Here is a 19781-nt window from a genome sequence, read left to right as displayed (position 1 = left end):
AGGCAGTTACATAAACTTTTTGATATGCAGTTTTTGAGTGATATAAAGGTGTGTACACAAACTATAAAAACCATTTCATCAAATATAGGTACAGCTGGTATGTGTATGATTATTTGTTCATTTCTGAACATGGGTGGACAGTACTGACCTCATCAGACGCTTACACAATACTCCTGAAGCCAAAACTGCCATTGATACTTATTCTAAAATGCTAATTTTGATATTGCTTTAGGAATATCAGCTTGCACTTTGTCCCAGACTACATTTCAAAAAATTTAAAATCACATCTGATCTAATATTAAAGTTTATTTATAATAATTTACATGTAAGCTCAAAAGTGTGTAACAGATGTGCTATAACCTCATTTAAATGGAAATTAAAGGAAATTGTATGGATTTTTTTATGCATTGTTAAACCCCAATGAATTTACAAGCTTGTTTTTTTCTAGACACACACACACACACACACACACACACACACACATATATATATATATATATATATATATATATATATATATATATATATATATATATATATATAAAATTTATGATTTAAAAGTTTGGGGTCAGTAGGATTTTTAAATGTTTTTAAAATAAGCTTATTATGCCCACCAAAGCTGCATTTATTTAATGATACACACAGTACATATTGTAAAATATGTGATTTAAATTTGTGATTTCAGTGATTTAAAAGATGAATTTTCAGCTTGATTGCTCCAGTCACATGATTCTTCAGAAATCACTCTAATTCATCATTCATTTTATTTTCGGCTTAGTCCCTTCATTAATCTGGGGTCACCACAGCGGAATGAATCGCCAACTTATCCAGCAAATGTTTTACGCAGCGGATGCCCTTCCAGCTGCAACCCATCACTGAGAAACATCTATACACACTTATACACTACAGGAAATTTAGTCTACCCAATTTACCTATACCACATGTCTTTGGACTTATGTCTGAAACCAGAGCACCAGGAGGAGACCCACGCAAACACTGGGAGAAATCACTCTAATATTAGTTATTAATGTTATTATTATTAATGGTCATAGTTTTAAAAACAATAATGACTGGATTAATAATTTCATTTGAAAATACATACAATAAATAATAAATCAATATTTATTAAACAAATATGTAACAATTTAACAATATTTTTACATTTAATAAATGCCGGCTTGATGAACAGAAGTTTTTTCGTTAAAAAAAGAAAAAAACTGACCCCAAACTTGCCGTCTGAAATGTTCTTCTAAAATTAGCATTTTGCTCAGGCTGTTGTGTGTAGTTTCAGTAATTTTATTTTTTTTTTAAATTATAAATACATTTTTACTTTTTATTTCTCAGCTCTTCTTATGGTTGTCGCCGGTTTTCAGTAGCACCCACATTCAGTCACTCAACTATGGTCTGTCAATGAATCATCTATTTTCTAAGAATCTGCCCAATGACAAAGCACTTCTGTTTTATGCCATATAACCATAACAGGTGCAATAAAATCTAAGTAGAACGTGTTCAGACTGTTTTATAGACTTAATTATTCATAGTATAGTAAAAAAAAAACAATTAGACCATTTATTTGTTCATTTCTTTTTTTTGCTTGTTTGTTGTTTTATTGTGTTACAGTTTAGACTGAACGGTTAGCTACACAGTACAGTAATTATAATCATTCATTTCCCCAAACAACCACAGTTATGAAGCATTGCCTGTCACACATTAAAATGTAACCATGTTCCTCTATGTACTCTCACTTTCACCTGGTAATTTTTACCTTCCACAAAGAGAGTAAAAAGATAGTCTTTTTTTTTCTTTTGCCTTCTTGTAATTGGGAGAAATTTTGCAGAAACAATTGACATACAAAACTAAATAATTGGAATTATACTACATTATATACAGATGTTACAATAGTTATATGTAACTTTTAAAACCCTAAACTTGTGAAATTGCAAGCACTCCTTACAAGAAATTATCTCTGCCTTAAAATACCATGTTTATTTGGTTATTACTTGCCATTTCATTGTAATTAATAGTGAAAAGTGTCTAAAAGTAAGTCCTAGTAGTTTTTTCAGTGCTTAGGGCTGTTGAAGGCACACATGGCTGAACGACATGCAATAAATAAACTCAGATTTTTTTTAAATTATTGATGAGCGATAAATAACTTTCTGAAGAGATAAGCATAAATCAGACCGTGAGAACACAGAGGGATGTGAAAACAGAGCTGACCAGTAAGATAGTGCTAACATGAAAGATGTAACTCCTCGAATAATACACCGGACGATCGTAACGCAGCTGAATGGGTCGGAATGTGTTTACCATGGCCGCACCGTCTGAAAACGTCAAGTTTGAAAATGCAGAAAGCTGCAAGACAAAGATAAGATGGTATTCAGAGCAATTCACACCAAAGACAATAACCATAATGACAACACATTATAAAGATAAATGTCAACAAATAGCAATGTCCACACCACAACTATTATGAACAGCACTTGAACAGGGCAAACCACCTTAAGGATTTAAAGAAGCAGATGACAGAAATGCAGTGCACATTTTTCTGCACTTATCAAAGTTATTTTGTAAGTATATGTAGTTTATTAGAGTTCATCATAGAAATCATTTCATAAAAAAATTATCATCAACAGAAATCCTCATTTGTTGAGAGACATGAAATATATTCTGAATCATGAACAAGCTGAATCTTGTCAGTTGACCTGATTGTTGACCAGTTGACAAATTATACAGAGCAATTCAACTGTGAACTCCACAGACTTGCCTGGTGTCATGATCACAGCGATCTCTAACCACCAGAGGTTGCTAGAAAACATTCACACTCATAGAACTACAAATCTGCTTGTTAATGGACTACATATTCAGTCATGACACACACACACACACACACAAACACACACACACCTGCTCCAAGTCTCCACTGATTACACTCGCACAGCTGAAGCTGCTCAAGGACTGATTCATGAACCATAAATACTGCTCAAACACAAACACCATTGCTGAGTCTTGTTCATCTGTATAGTGACATTACAATGTGTTTCCTAGTGGCGGGCAAAGCGAGGCTTTATGAAACCCTGAAACAGTCGAAGCAAATGTGTCAAAGCTTCGAAACGTTTCGAAACCCCACTCTACAGTGACACCTAGAGGTCATTTTTTAATGTATTGCACAGAAACAGCTTCAGCAAAGAACAGTTGAGCAAATTGAGGTATTAAACCCCACTTTGTAGGGGTTTATCCTTTAAAGGGTCACGAAACACCAAAACACATTTTTTGAGCTGTTGACAGTCGTATATGTGTCCCACACTGCTAAAAACACTATTAGGACACCTATATTTCACTAAAAAGTGTAAATTGGTTGTTTTTGCGTTATTTCAAGCAAATTCGTACTTCCTGTTTGAAACTAATTTTTGAAGCTGCGTCACGGTCATTACATAATAGCGTGTATTCCAGTGTGCAGACTGGGCGTCTGTGCCAGAGTGAGTCTTATTACGTCTTACAGTGTGTTGCATTAATGCATGAGTAAGGCTTGGTTCAAACCAATCAGCGCGCTTTATTGTGCAACTTCATTAATATTCATTACTGTCACAGTGTAGACGGCAAAGACGCCACGGTGTGTTGGCAAAACAAGCGTGAAGTGTTGCTTTTATAGTTTGCTGCAGTTAAGTTTCGTTTTCATTTTCTCTTTGTGAGAGCGCAGACTCACGCGTGGATTAACAGTGTACGCGACGCGCGACAACAATAACTTACGTGTCTAAGGAGGATTATTGTTTACCTGAGAGCTGTTCTCATATGCAAACGCTGAGATCCAGATTCGCTTGTAGTCTCCTCTAAATAAAGACGCGGCTCTAGTTGCTGGTGATTGTCCTGTCTCTACAGATTTGGTAAGTGAGCGACCTGTGCTCTTTGTTTATTCAGTTCGTATTGTATTCGTATCAAACAAACTATTGCACCGAGTGCAATAGTTAGCACTAACAGTTACAACCAAACTATAACCTCGTGTTGGATTTTGTGACCGGAATAACATATGCGGCTTTCTGACGCTACCTGCCGTGTGCATCTAAGTTTCCGGGAAATGCTGAGATTTTTTTTCTCTCATTCGCCGTGCGGTATCAAACATTGCATGAAAAATACACGCTTAGAGCAGCGCCTCGAATCAAATATCACGTTTGTCGGGAGGGACATGAATGAATTCCCTGAATGAAAGAGCCAAACTGCAGTTAAAGTCCACCATTTAATAATTTGGCAAATAATTCGACTACAGATGTCCATGTAAACACAGTCACATTGTCCGCTGTGGTTGTGTGTTTGACTCTGAAATTCAGCGCGCCCAAATAGACACTCCCATACCAAGCCGCTTTTCTTCCTCCGACACTCCCCCCTAAACAGAGCTGGACACGCCCACTTTTCTGACTTTTTCCAAAGTAGAGGTGTGAAAACACACTGCTGAAACGAGGGGGTTTCATGGCCCTTTAAGTAATTTAGTGGAGGTGTCTGACTACCATGCAGATAGTGGTTTCGAGTCCAGCCTGATATAGCTATTTTGAAATGTAACACCAGTTGGTAATGCTTTGTTCTTGTATCGTTTTGTTTTAACATTGATCTGACAACTGAATAAGTACTTTGTGAATAAATATGTCTTGTTTTGGTCTTAAAACAGGGTTGTTGCTAGATCAGACACTGTGGCCTGAAGTTATCAAGAATTATTTATATTATTCATTAAATTTCCCATTTATTGTATTTTATTAACGTCTACCCAAAACCCAACCATCACAGTACTGTAAAAATATTAATTCTAGTTTTACAGTGTTACAAAAATGATGCTAAATTGATGGCGCAACTGCAGCTGTATCCTATTTAGGCTTCACAAAACAGAAACATGATAAAATACATAAAACCATGATTTCGGAGTATTTGTACAAGTCGCGATTTGAACCCAAAAGTCATTCGAAGCATAGTAACAGCATGCACACACACAGTCCACTAGGCCACATAAGTTAGGAGTAATTCCTGACCATGGCAGTCAAATGCAGATTTGCCAGGTCTCGAAATGCTTCTAGGCTGATCGATGCTTTGAATCACTTCAGTCACGTGACCAGGTGTTTCGAAACACTTTAGTCATGTGACTTGGTTGTTTCGGATCATGCTTCAGTGCAGTGTTTCGAAACACTTGCACTTGGGGATCTCGACACTGTGTCGAAACATCAGTTTCACGTCAGCAATCCCTAGCGTTTCCTAGTCTTGTTTTCCTGTGTTTTGACTTTAGCCTTTTTGTCTTAGTCTGCCACCTGCCTTACGACCTCTCGCCTGTTATTTGACTACGATTCTGGACTGCCTCTATACATCTGTTTGCACCTGTGTTGACTATTGCTTGCCTGACTCTGAATAAACCTGCACATGGATCCTACTTCAGTTGTCTGTGTCACTCCCCGTGTTACACCTGGATGTTCCAGAGTCACAGGCTGCGTCCGAAAATGCATACTTCCATACTATATAGTACGCTAAAATCAGTATGTGAGCCAAGTAGTATGTCCGAATTCATAGAATTCGAAAAACAGTATGCGAGAAGTACCCGGATGACTTACTACTTCCGGCGAGATTCTGGAGTGCGCATCCCATGCATGCTGCGCTATCCCATGATGCACCGCGAGGGAACTCATGAATGGGAGTAAAGCGACGCAAATTACACAGGTACGTCACGTGACTATGACAAAATGGCGGATGTAGTACGTCCGAATTCCATTCATACCTCTCACATTCATACTGTATAGAACGTACTTTTCTAACGGCTGAGAAGTATGTTTAAATTCAAATTCAGTACCTACTGAGTAGTAGGCGGTTTCGGACGCAGCCACAAACTCACTGATTCAAATGATCCATTCAAAGCGAGTCTGTAGTTAACAAACTGATTCAAATGATCTGTTTGAGTAAGTTTTAGTAAGTGATTCATTGAATTTGCAAACTGATTCAGAAACTGGAGATCCTCTCAGCTTGAGTGCTTGAAATGTAATTTACTAAAGTAGGTTTTTTGGGATTTATTAAATGAAAAGTATATTTTTATATATTGAAACTTTTGTCCTGTTATGCATTCTTTACATTGTATAACTGACAAATAAAGTACATACATACATATGTATATACAGTTAAAGTCAGAATTATTAGCCCCCCTTTGATTTTTTTTATATTTCCCAAATGATGTTTAACAGAGCAAGAACATTTTCACAGTATGTCTGATAAATATTTTTTTCTGGAGAAAGTCTTATTTGTTTTATTTTGGCTAGAATAAAAGCAGTTTTAGTTTTTTTTAAGATCAATTTTAAGGCCAATATTATCAGCCCCTATAAGCTATTTATATTTTTGATAGTCTACAAAACAAACCACTGTTACACAATAATTTGTTTAATTACCCTAAGCTGCATAACTTATTAACATAGGTAAGCCTTTAAATGTCATTTTCAGCTGTTTAGAAGTGTCCTGAAAAATTTCTAGTTAATTATTATGTACTGTCATCATGACAAAGATAAAATAAAGCAGTTATTAGAAATGAGTTATTAAAACTAGTATGTTTAGAAATGTGTTAAAAAAACATCTCTCCGTTAAACAGAAATTGGGAGAAAAAAACACAGAGGGCTAATGATTCAGGGGGGCTAATAAATCTGACTTCAACTGTATATACTATATGTTTTTATTTAGTTGTAATCACTTCTTTGCGCACTTAAATCGTCAATCTGATAATTATGATTCAATGTGTGCAATGTAGTGATGACAAAAAAGTAAATAAAAAGACTATATATATAAAAATAAATAAAAACACTACATATATTTACACAACAGTTCTGTCTGGTTCTCGAATCGGATTGGCTGATAGCGGTGTGATATTCTGCAATATCAGAACTCCTACAGCCCAAGTAGTTATGTATTACTTCACCCACATAGTGACAGCAGATTAATAAACTTACTTCAGTTTGACAAATATTGCAGCTGTTGGACATCATAATATACTTTTGAGGCTTTTTTATGCAAGAATGTAGTTGTTTAGATCAGGGGTTCCCAAACTTTTCAGCCAGCGACCCCCAAAATAACAATGCTAGTGACTCGCGACCCCCAATATCCTCTGAGGTGGTTATAAATACAGAAACCTTGCATGCAATGACGCAGACACACCAATTAAATTTGTGTCAATGCTTTAAATGTCCCAGAAAGTATAACCTGATGTTATAAAATCAAAATGCATCTGACGCTATTGCTGCCTTTAATATAATGTAATTACCCCAGGGGTCGCAATCCAATAGAACTAGTAACTATAAGCTACTATAGTAACTATATAGTATATAGTAACTATAAACGACTATTTTTATTCTCAGTATAGTTATGGATAAAATATGTTAATTCTTATGGTTTAATAACAATAAATAGATTTTTGGAAATCACCAGACGACCCCCCTTCATTGCCCCGCGACCCCTGGGGGGGTCCCGACCCCCACTTTGAGAACCACTGGTTTAGATTGCAACTATGCAGTTTATTAATAAGGATAGTGACTTATTTAAATCAGCATCAATCAGCCTGTCACTGAGCAAAAACAATTGACGTTCCACCACAAGATGGTGACAGAGACCACATAATAAGCCCTTAGAGGAAAAAAACTTTAAAAAGCGTAATTTCAAACTACAGCTGATCAAATCATTATAAGACAGGTAAGTGACTAAGTCAATCTCTTTCTTTTGTATGTTGTAGTGCTGTAGTGCTTTGCTTTGGCTTTTCGGGGTTAATTATTGTGATATCCCAATTACAACAGAGAAATACTGGCATTTCATGCCGTTCAGCCTTTTAATCTTAAAATATGAGCAAAATCACCTGTTTTGTCATCACTTTAGACATTACGCTGGAGAATCATACAAATACTAGCTCTAAAGAGATGTTGGTGAATGAGCAACAGTTTCTGCTGCAGATGTGAATGAATGGTGGAACAAAGTAGTTCCTAATACAAAAGGATTTTTAGTCTGTCCGTGATTTTCTTTTTTAGATATGTGATCATGTCGTCAAACTGTTGTATAAACACAATATCACACTCGTAGCAGTGGGATATGGCTGTATATCGGCAGTGGTGGGAAACTAAGACAACACACACCTGCAATATACAGCCAATTCACATTGCTACTCATGTACTATTGCTCATATATATATATAACAAATTTTGGTGCTACATTAAACATTACATAGCATTCTACTATTTTAGTACTTAAAATTGAAAAAGAGGGCTTTATACTTTTACTGGGGTCATATTTTATTAGGGTATCTGTACTTTTACTGAAGTGCACTGTTTAAAATCAACACAACCTTATCTTATCATTATGTTGATGTGGACACTAGTATAGTTGTCATAGTTATTGTACTTGAACTTTATAATTGTTTAAACATATAATAAATCACCTGTTCCTTGCTGAGTGGTATAGTTTTCTCAAAAATGGTCCAGACCACTGCTTCAGCACATCCCGGTGTGGTGAGTGAGCCCTCGTAGCGAAAGTACTTGTCCAAGTCTTCATTAGGAATGAGCATGTCTAATGATATGGCTCCAAGTGCTGCATTGCTTTCTGAAATAGTCATTTTACTAAGTTATTGCATTCCTTTTTTACTTTCTAAATATAGTCTGTTTGACTAATAACATTAAAATGGCCTTATAGGAAAGTGTCCTCCCATATTAGAGATAGTGTGACCTTGAGTGACTTTAGCGCTGTTATACATCATACAAGACCTTAACAAGAAGCAATAAATAATAACACTAAAGCAATAAAGCTTTGAAGATAGATTTAAAAAGACGATGGAAATCTCACCAGGATGTGTAATGTTTGTCAGAGAATTTATGATAGCGTCATAATTTTTATTAGCATTTTCTGATTCCTGCAAGATAAGACAGATACAAACAACACACATGTATTATCTATAAATAACAAACATTTATACATGAAAAGAATTATTCATTTTACCTCATAGAAAAACCCAAGAACAGCCACTCCAGAAGAGTCACCCACAGCCTGCTCTAAAGAGTTGTATTCTTCTTTTATATGTACAACGTGAAGCTGTTAAAAGGTAAAAAAGCATGAATTTCCTTATTGAAAAGTAGCAACAAAAACTGTACATCAACCTAATCGTGCATAGCATCAGTAAACTATCTTCAGTGAATGTGCAAGACTTACAATTTGCTGCTAAAAGTAAACTGGTGCAGTAAAGTGCTCCAATTATTTGGGCAACAAACACTGTGTTTATGATTATGACGAGGGGTCAAAATAATATAAGAAAACCAGTTTGTCGCATTAAGCAGCATAAAAGTCTGTTTTGTACACTTAACTAGAAGTGAGTGACACCAAAAGTTTCACACAAACACTATATATGGCCACACTTATTCTCATAATAAGTGTGGTCTGCCTCTATCAACTTCTAGGGCTATTGTTATTGTTATTTAACCAAGTAGGACATATTGCTGGATTAACATCTATATTGATTTTAGAGCAACATCCCAATTAGCCAATAAGAACAAAGGGATACATTTACAGTTTATGTTCAGTTTAGGCTTACAGCTAGGGTTATGTACTTCTATATGATTGTTATCCAACTACTATTCCCCTCTGATTTTGGGAATATTTACAGTTATGGGATTAGGTATGGGTTACATTCTTAACAAAAAAGATGTTCCAGGATCAGTATAGATGTTTATCCAGAATCGCACTACTTTGTGTACTTGGCAAAAGCACACCTTCATTTGTATGTGTGAGGGTGGACATTAAAGGGATAGTTCATCCAAAATTATAGATTTACTCACCTTCAAGTGTTTTCAAATCTTTTATGCATTTCTTTTTTCATTTGAGCACAAAATAATTATTTTGAAGCATGTTAGAAACCAGAAACCAATAAATTATTTTTTAAAACATGGGAAACCTCCATTAATGTTGGTAACCAATGACTTCCATGGGATTTGTTTTTTAAAAATTTTTCTTGTATTCAACTGATAAGAAGAAAATCAAACAGGTTTGTGACAAGTGAAGTAAATGATGACAGAATTTTCAGTTTTGGGTGAACTGTCCCTTTAAGTCCAAGAGATCTTAGGGTCTCTTGTTCATGTTGGTTCTCCACAAGCTTTAATGAAAAAGACTGACGCATCATATGCAAGCAAAAAAGAATTTTGGCATATGTGCTGCATGCAAAGGGAAAGTGTAAAGTCATGTTATTTGTATGCTGATTGAATAATGTCATCGTGTTGGCATTATTGTACTAGAAACAATCGCTGAATAACCAAATCGGAGATAATCGGTCATTTGTGGATCCTAATCCACCTTAAAATGTGCTGTGGGCAACATTAGCTACTGAAGAATATAAAGGTTTAAATTTCCAATTTGTACCAGCAATAATAGACCAGATGTATTCAATTCAAAATACTATAACATTTGACACTTTCTTACTCCCAGGGCTGTTTATATCAAAGTTAATATTTAGCCGCACCATGTTGGTGTTTCGTAAGATCTAATTTTTACAAGGTGGGTCGTTAGCCCAATGCTCAACCCCCAACCTGGAGGACAAGGACATACACACATACAGTACGGACAATTTAATTTACCCAGTTCACCTTTAGCGCATGTCTTTGGACTGTGGGGGAAACCGGAGCACCCAGATGAATCCCATGGGAAAACATGCAAACTCCACATAGAAATGCCAACGGAACCAGCTGGGGGCTCGAAACAGCAACCTTCTTGCTGTGAGGTGACAGTGCTACCCACTGTGCCACCAATTTTAGGATGGACAGTATGTTTGAGCATTCAAACAAATTGTACTGTGCACTTCTAATCAACAGAATGATATCATGCCTTGCGTGGAGTGACACTAATTTATTTTCTTTATGATTATGTTTATAGTCATTGTTCCTGTTTTGAACAGGTCTTAATACCTCCATAGGGAATTTCTCTCCATCAATGGTATGCTCTGATCCAGGTCCTCCATTCTTGCCCCAGTGCAGGTGAAGCTGCTGAGCTTTGTAAGTGGATCCTAAATTGGCCCCATTAATTTTTGCTCTGTCTGGCAGGTTAATTTGCACTAAAATGACAAAACAGTGTTTATGAGATGCAGTTAATAATAATAATTCAATTTTCCCCCATGGGATTTATTTTCCATGTTCTAAAGTAAAACGTACCTGTATGTCCATTGTTTACAATCACAGCATTGAGTCTCTCTTGATAGTCTGTAAACTGTACTGGGGTCAGTCGACTGTCTGTAGAAGCTTTATTTGTAACAATGTTAATTGGCGACTGTTTATTGTTTCCACACGCTGCGGCTACTGTTGCCCAGTCATCTGGTCCTGTGTAAAACAGTATATTTGTCACACACAATATGGTATAAAAAGTGATTAAAAGATTTCTATTAGTTAATAAACCCTTACAATTAGGGAATATTACAATAAAAAATTTATTTTAATATTTTAAAAAAATGTCACTTATTCCTGTGATGGTAAAGCTATTACTCCAGAAATACTTTAATGTCATAAAAAATGATTCTGATCATGCTAATTTTGTGCTCATGTCATCAATTTTTTTAATTTTTTTTATTATTACTTTGAAAACTGTTGTGATGATTATTTTTGTTGTAGCCGTTTTAGAATGTTCAGAGTAAATGCAAAAGGTACATTTTCTAATTCGATGCTGAAATAGAATGTTCGGTTTATCTTCACTACAAAAAAAATTACTTGGTATACACTCATTTTGTGCACACAATACATTTCTTATTATTATCATTACGTTTTAAAACAGCTGTGCTGCTTAATAAGTTTTGTAGAAATGTGATGATTCTTTTAGGATTCTTCAATCAGTTTAATGCATGATATTTTAATAAATGTAAATACCTGCAATTATTATTAATATTTAAGATAACAATAATATTTTGAATAATTATTAAATATTAAATAATTGTATAAAAATAAACACAAAAGCATAAAAAGCATTTGTTCTAATAATTTAATACAAAACATTTAAACATGCAATGCTCACCTATGCATGAGTGATTGGAGCAAGTTACTTGGGTCTGATAACACCATTCTGAAAGAAAGAAAAAAGTTAACCCATTGTACAAGTATTTTATTAAAACTTATAGATTTAATATATGATGCATAAAAACTTACAGACTCATTCAGTTAAAAAGACAACAGGACAACTACAACCTTCAAATACATTTAAGTCTATCATTTCTTTATCCTTTTTTGTTTTCAAATTTAATTTAACAACTTATTTTCTAAGACTTTCATAAATATATAAACAGCCCATAAACCAATTATTAATAATATTTAGTACTCAGAAACATAATTTGACTAGGCCTTTTAAGGTGTACAGTAAAAATGTTCATGAATACCCTAAAACTAAAAGCTAAAATTATACGGATGGACTCAATGTGCCACTAAACTCTGCACAAATATGTTTAGCAGTAAATGTCACATTTTTAATAATAATTGACCACACTTACCTGCACTTGAAGCAAGCCTGCATAAAATAGCAAGTGTGGAAAGACAGAGAAAATTCATCCTTAATATTTGGACCAGAACGACAGCTAAAGAACAGGCCAGTGTCTTTCATGGTGGTATTTCGATGGAGCTTTTTATAACAGAGCTTTATCTCAGTGTCTCCTCCTTTCATGTTTTACAGCGCAAAACCAAGTGACCATAAAACTCATTTGTATTAGACGAATCATAAAGATACCTGCTATATATACATATGAGTAATTCAGTGTGTCTAATCTAGGCTTGATGATAAAGATGCTCTCCACCCATAACAAACTTTCGCTTGTTTTCAACTCCTACAAGACAAGCACTTATCAGACTGATTAATGGATAATGGTGTTGCATATTCTGGAGCAGCAAACAAACATGACAACAGTCAAATTAAGTGAAAACACATAACTAAAATTAGTCATACATGGATATACAGAATTATGGAACAACCAAAAACTTCTGAATTGAAAGCAACAGGTTCTTGCTCTCCGGTTGGTTTATATTTGGATAAATACTGACCCCATCTAGTGGTGACTCTGAGAAATAATATCTGGCTGAGAGCAGCATTTACATTATTTTCCAGTGACTTGTAGCCATACCTGCTAACACTACCGTTTTTCCCGAGTCTCCCGTATTTCACACCCATCTCCCGCCATCTTCCTGTTTTGTTTTTTGCTCCAAGAAACTACCGTAGTCCCCCCACCCCGATCCTCATTATTTTGTTAGTTTCCAGCCCAATTACCGCCCTGCTAACACTTTACAATAACAGGGCATAAATAATGATGTATTAATATGTAAACTAAACATTTAACACTAAATATTATATAAACTAAACGGTATGAATTAATGATGAGTTAAGGCACGTGCTAATCATGAACTAACTTTAACTACAACAAGTCATAAAAGTTCATGAGTAAATGAGTTTCAAGCTATACTGTGGTTTGAAAAATTCAGTTTTAAACTGCAAAATTTTCTGTAAAACTGTTCCTAAGGTGTAAGATTTTTTTATTTACGTTTTTTTTTTTGTTTTGTTTTTAAATACAACTCTCCAGCAGGAAAAAAAAAGTATCCAAAGATGCTGTTTTAAATTGCAAAGATATCTGTTTTTTTTTTTAAACAAACAAAGACCGCAGAGGTCAATGATTCGTTTTATTATTTATCATGACATGTTTACTGTTTTAAAATATTATAAATCTTTAACAAAAAAAAAGTATTGTTTTTAAAGGGGAAAAAGTAGGTTTTTTTACATTTAAAAAGAATATATTTCAGAGCAGTAATCACAATACCGTGATACCATGAAACCGTGATTTTTTTTTTATCCAAGGTTATCATACAGTCAGAATCTTATAACGCCCCATGCCTAAATGGTAACCCTAATTACTTGTTAGCACATGTTGTTAATTAACGCATTAATTAACATATAAGTTTAAGTTAAAAGTAACCAACATGAACTCATGAGCTGTTCATGTATAATTATGGCATTGCTTTACTTGAAGAGACACATCACCATTAACTCATCCTTCGTGAACTCCTGTGTTTGAACTTTTCATGTTGGTGTCGGCAAAACACTTTTCCATTGTTATTCAGTGTAAATGCACTAGATGGATGTGCATGAAGAGATCATGAGTAGTTAGGAATGATGATGTTAATGATAATGTGCCCCTCCAAGTAAAGTCATGATATAAATAATTATACATAAAAATAACATGAGTTCCTGGTGGTTAAATTATTCATTTTCTTGTTGGCTTCGTACCTTCATTAATCCAGTGTCACCACAGCAGAATGAACCTCCAACTTATCCAGCAAGTTTTACACAGCAGATGCCCTTCCAGCCGCAACCCATCTCTGAGAAACATCCACACACACATTCACACACTACAGACAATTTAGCTTACCCAATTCACCTGTACCGCATGTACTGTGGGGGAAACCGGTAGGAAACCCACGCGAAGGCAGGGAGAACATGCAAACTCCACACAGAAACGCCAACTGAGCCGAGGTTCGAACCAGCAACCTTCTTGCTGAGAGGCGACAGCACTATCTACTCCGCCACTGCCTTGCCCTGGTTAAATTATTATCTAAATTAACCATTGTGGTAATTAATACATTAATTAACAAACAAGCACTAACTAGTAATAATTGTAGCTGTTATTCACGCATTAACTCATATGACTCATGTTGTAGTTAAAGTTAGTTAATAATTAGCGCATACATTAACGCATCATTAGTCCATAATGAAGTAATGTTAAGTTTACATATTAATGCATCATTATTCATGTACTGTTTGAAAGCTTATATTTTACTAGTTATTTTACAAGATACATGTAATTGTAAAGGCTCAACTCGGTTAATTAAGGAAGTCATTGTTAAACAGTTGTTTGCTCAGTAGCCAAGCTGAAAAACCAAAAATTAACTAAAAGAAATGAAACTTTATAAAAAATAATACTGAATATTGAATCTTTATGAATTAAAGTTTAATTAACTGTTTAAAAATATTTTTAACACATCACATGGCAATAGACAAAATCAAAATCAGGAGAAAACAAACACATCTATCAGGAGACAGTAAACATTCCCAAAGTCTAATAAAAAGACAACAGTAAACAATACTCATACACAGTACACTTGTAAACAGTCATTCAGAAATGTATTAGTCAAATTTGAGTTTTTACTGTCTGTAAAATGTGTTGAAACCAAAATGAGGGCATTTAGCTTGTTGAACATGTGAAGACAAACAAGTTAATTGAATTAACCCTATAAACTTGTCTGGGTTATACCAATCTTTTCAAGCAGTTAGTTAAAAGACACTATTTGTACAGTAGTGTGTATTTCAGGAGTTAATCCTGTGTTGTACAGAAATAGGTGTCCTCAAGTCCTCCTGCTGGAACAGTGAGAAGATATAGAAGATAGGTCAAGCACCGCAAGTGTTGTAAAACACTTTAAAAGTTCATGGTGGAAATGATAAGGGGTTAACTGGTCTCAGAGAACCATTAAATGAGTGATTTGTGTGAGTGATAAAAAAGAGGCAAACAATGTTCCAGATTTGACCTTTAGATTCAACCTTCAACTTTCAGAAATACAACCCCAAACACTGTGCACATGCAAACTGCAGTTGAATTTTAAAGTAGGCGGTTGTTTTTCTTTTTCATCCTTCGGCACTATCATGTCTTAGGTATTGGTTTTATTACAACTAACAAATCTTCAAGAAAGCTTACCTATTAAAGAGTAACTACTTTGTAACTTTTAATCATGCATTCGTCATTTATTTTTACTACGTCTGAATACCTTTCATGTTTAGATTTCAATGTTTTACCATTGTCCCAGACACAAATGTATAATAAAACATAATAATAAAAGCTCTGTGAATACAGTGAATTCTTATGTTTGAAAACAGTTCAAATCCATTTGATCAAAACAGCAGTAAAAAGGGCATTTCTAAGTATATTTCATGAGTTACATATTCCGGCAGCCTTACCTTCTGGTTAGCCTTTCTAAAGTGTTGGAAATCCTCTTTTACAAGGTCATTACAAGAATATTGCATCTTTACAATGACTTTTACTCATTCACATCCACAAAAGACAAATGTACAAGAGCACAGAATAAAGTGGAGAATCTTAATGAACGATAGGTTCATTTACTGTAGCTGGAAATGAACACCAGTTCAGTTCTGAACAGGATAAGAATCTGTCTCAGCATACAGTGCCTTGATGTATCTTTTGTGGAAATGACTGAAGATAAATTATGTATATTAAGTTTTCAAAAGATAGAGTTGAAGTCTTTTGGTTGCGCGGTGTTCACTACAACACATTGAGCTTAGGGTTGGTATTAAGCTACATTACAGAGTAAATGTGATGATTTTGCAAGTTTATCAGAAACATGCAGGTCTTTCCCTGCATTCATCACTCAATCAGACAGCAATTTGTATGAAGGACAATGATCATCGTCACACAGCAAACAAGTAAAGCAGTTAATTCGAGCTGAAAAGACTGAAATAATAAAATGGCAGGCCAGAGTCTTAATCTAAACCTGATTGAAAATCCTTGGCAACAAAATAGACGAAGGCCCTGATCAACTTCAAATTCAGTTCTTTTTCATTTTCCATCTGAGGAGGAAAAAACCCGTAATGCAATAGAGAGAGCTGAAATGTGTCATACAAAGATGGTGGCTGGGAGAGAAAAACAGTTTCATAAACACCCGGCAAACAGCCCTCTTCAGCCTTTTGCACCCCAGGGGAGAAGTGCCACATCTTCACATTGTTTTCAAATTTTTGAGAACAGACACTGAATGGCACCACCGGTCTGTGTATTCTCATAGAAACCAATTAACCAAAGGAAGCTCAAAGGTGTTAAGGAGTCAAAACTAACTTCCCCTAAAAAAGTTTGATAAGCTGTTTCAAACAGCCGAAATGAACTCTAAACAAACTTTGTCATCTGTCAAAATGACATAATTTCTGTTCATTCTTCAATTTTGTTTGAAGTAGGGCGGCACAATTTATTGTTTCAGCAAAAACAAACTGTGCGAGTTTGCAATAGTCAAATCACAGGGATCTGCAATGTAGTTGGGATTGTAGTTGACCAGATATTACAGTTAACAACATAGTGGAGTAATTTCATATTTTAAACTTAAGGTTTCTTATTTGCATGTGTTTTTAAGACTAGACTATAAGAATGTGAAGCGAATGTAAGCCATTTGGGCACATTGAATAAAATGTTTGTAGCTTAAAGATGAATTGTACATTAGGGTTGGGCGATGTTGACCAATTTGACATTGTACGATCGATGTCTAATGTGAAACATCGCGATAGACGATGGCATCGTCGTCGTAGGCGGTGGTGAATTAATTATTTATGAATAATTAATTAATTCATAACCAATTACTTATTTGTAGCCTACTGTTTAAACTACCTGACCCGCATGGGCTTTGTTTTACCCATAACCAAATCATAAATAAGGAAAGAGAAGATTAATTTGAATTATTCAGCCATCACATGTTTACTGCTCCAAAATATTTTAAAAGTTTCTCAAGATAAAATAAATTGTTTAAAGCAGGAAAAAGGGTTTTATTTTTTACCCAGATATTTAAAAACAATATATTTTACAGCAGTTATCACAATACCATGAAACGGTGATATTTTTATCCAAGGTTATCATACTGTCAGAATCATATACAGGCTGATGCCTACTGTCAACATCACTTTCTATAGTATATTCCATTTAATATCAATAAACTAGCAAACATTTAAGAAGTATGTTCAGGTGCATTTACTTTCCAATATTCACAAAGAAAACTGTCTACATTGACATTTAACTGAATGTCTGTTACTCATGTTTGACCGTTTTCTTTGTCTTTACAGCACTAGGTACGTTATGACAGTACATCACAGAGAAGTGTATGCACATCCCCCACTTCCTTCTGTGCGTGTCAAACGAGATTTTGAGGTTTGGGTTGTCTAGACAACAAGTCCGTCTCATGTACATCACATTCAGGGAATTGGAGAACGGCTTGCTCTTTATCAAAGTATAAAAACTCAAGGGAGCTTGGGACAATACGTGTTTCAATTCAAGCACCAAAGAGAGGAGAGAGAATGAGAGAGAGAGTCTGATGTTACATTTAATTAGATGCTGTCATATCTGTGAAGGTAATATTTCAAACCAGCTGGCTTTTATCATCTTTACTGTAATGCATTGTAAAATTAGCAACCCTGATTTTAAATTATACTAATCTGACATTTATATGACACATCATTCATCACCGCACTCATATTTGACTCAAAGTATATATTAATGTGCTGATGAAATGGTGTGGTTTTGTTCAACATACTAACAACCCTCCCCCTCAGGAAACAGCTCTACAAGTGCAATGAACAACATTATGCTTCATATATATGTGAATCTCAAAATAAACCAACACAAAAAAGCACACGCAACATCTTCCTGTGAAGATATTTCCTCATAAACCAACATCTGCTATTAAAATAATTTAATAATGCGAGTTTAAAGACACAATGAGGAAGCCTGATGCAATCTGATCACATGTTTACTAGACTTCCTCTTTATTTCTTTGTGTGATGTTGAGGTATGCTACAGACCCAGGCTTTATTCTGTCATTTCAGATCGGTCTTTTATCGGTTAAAATGCCCTTAAAAGGAATTGATTTGAGTCTGTCTTCAAACGAAACTTGCTGTAGTCCAATAGGCGTGCATTTGTGCTTCTTCAAGACAGAGATGGCAGGGCCTCTTCCTGTGGTTTGCACCATGTGGCCTAAAAAGTGTTAAAAGGCGACAACTTCTTTCTCTTTTCTCTGTTGTTTCCGGGACCAAGTAGGCAGAGAGCTGGTAAGTCACTGCTCTTCCGTTTAATCTAAATTTTTAGACATATTTAAACATTCATATCATTGTTTACTGGTTTCATAAACTTGTTACACTGTATAGAACGGCGAACTGCCTGGTTTTATCTGCAAATATGAGGTGAATTTGGCAGAACTTAAAAATAATGACAGAAAACAGTAACCACTTGTTTTTTAATTATTATAAATGTTAAAATATATTTGTTTATTTTACTAGTAGCTGTAAATAGCATTACAATAAATAAACATTTGATACAAAAGGAAGCCATTTCATCTTAAACACATTTTTACAAATAAGGTAGCAGCAGTACTGGAAGATCTATGCATTATGCACTTTTAAAATAGTTCATTACACATAGCATATTTCATTTTTACCTATAACAGTAAAAAAAAAAGAGTAATTGTAAACACCTCACGATCTGTGGTGACTACTATGAACAAGAAAAGCCAACGCAGCTCAACTTATTTTAATATTTTAATAGTATTTGACATGTTTAACCACTACAGTTTGTTCTGCTTTCTCACAGGTTTAATAATCGGTGTAAAACGCGCATTCGGAGCACATGGAGTTAAGAGGAAGCGTGTAAAAGTGTCGACTGGAGCGTGAAGACGAGAAGAGGCGGGAAGGTCAGAGGTACAGTGCAGTCACTCATAAAGTAGACAGCACTACTAAACTTCTCTACACAGTGTAGTGTTTCCTACTTTATGGATGAGTGTACTGTTGGCGGCGATGGACAGTCTTGATGCTGAATATGAACGTGTAATTTGTGAAGTGTTAATTATGATTTTGCTCTCGAACATTTTTTTATGTGCTCACATGTAACGTTATGTATGTTAACTTGTACATTAATTAACTAATTGTTTATGGAACAGGAACTGAAGTAATAAAACGAACCATAAAGAAGACCTGTGTGT

General features: G+C 35.0%; 1 protein-coding gene, 2 long non-coding RNA genes and 1 other non-coding gene across 5 annotated transcripts in view; 3 read left to right on the top strand and 1 right to left on the bottom strand.

Annotated features, from left to right (window-relative positions):
- LOC141377804 (uncharacterized) overlaps positions 1 to 19781 on the top strand; it is a 304437-nt gene that overhangs the window by 259847 nt on the left and 24809 nt on the right. The gene's annotated exons all lie outside the window — the stretch shown is intronic.
- On the bottom strand, positions 1585 to 13213 carry ca4b (carbonic anhydrase IV b). 2 transcript variants are annotated; one of them, XM_073923041.1, is made up of 8 exons: positions 13121 to 13213; positions 12028 to 12075; positions 11178 to 11342; positions 10935 to 11080; positions 8983 to 9075; positions 8830 to 8896; positions 8429 to 8589; positions 1585 to 2352 (listed from the first exon to the last, which is right to left on the bottom strand). In XM_073923041.1, the coding sequence occupies exons 4-8, from the start codon at positions 10938 to 10940 to the stop codon at positions 2176 to 2178; spliced, it is 504 nt and encodes a 167-aa protein (XP_073779142.1). In that variant the 5' UTR covers positions 10941 to 11080; positions 11178 to 11342; positions 12028 to 12075; positions 13121 to 13213; the 3' UTR covers positions 1585 to 2175.
- On the top strand, positions 18824 to 19770 carry LOC141377799 (uncharacterized). Its single transcript, XR_012390717.1, has 2 exons — positions 18824 to 18855; positions 19394 to 19770. It is a non-coding gene; the product is annotated as an uncharacterized lncRNA (long non-coding RNA).
- mir142b (microRNA 142b) lies at positions 19503 to 19588 on the top strand. Its single transcript, NR_030091.1, has one exon. It is a non-coding gene; the product is annotated as a microRNA 142b (primary transcript).

The sequence above is a fragment of the Danio rerio genome, chromosome 15 (assembly GCF_049306965.1).
Source record: "Danio rerio strain Tuebingen ecotype United States chromosome 15, GRCz12tu, whole genome shotgun sequence".
NCBI lineage: Eukaryota > Metazoa > Chordata > Actinopteri > Cypriniformes > Danionidae > Danio > Danio rerio.
The sequence above is the reverse complement of the archived record's forward strand: the minus strand, read 5'-3'. Positions and strand labels throughout refer to the sequence as shown.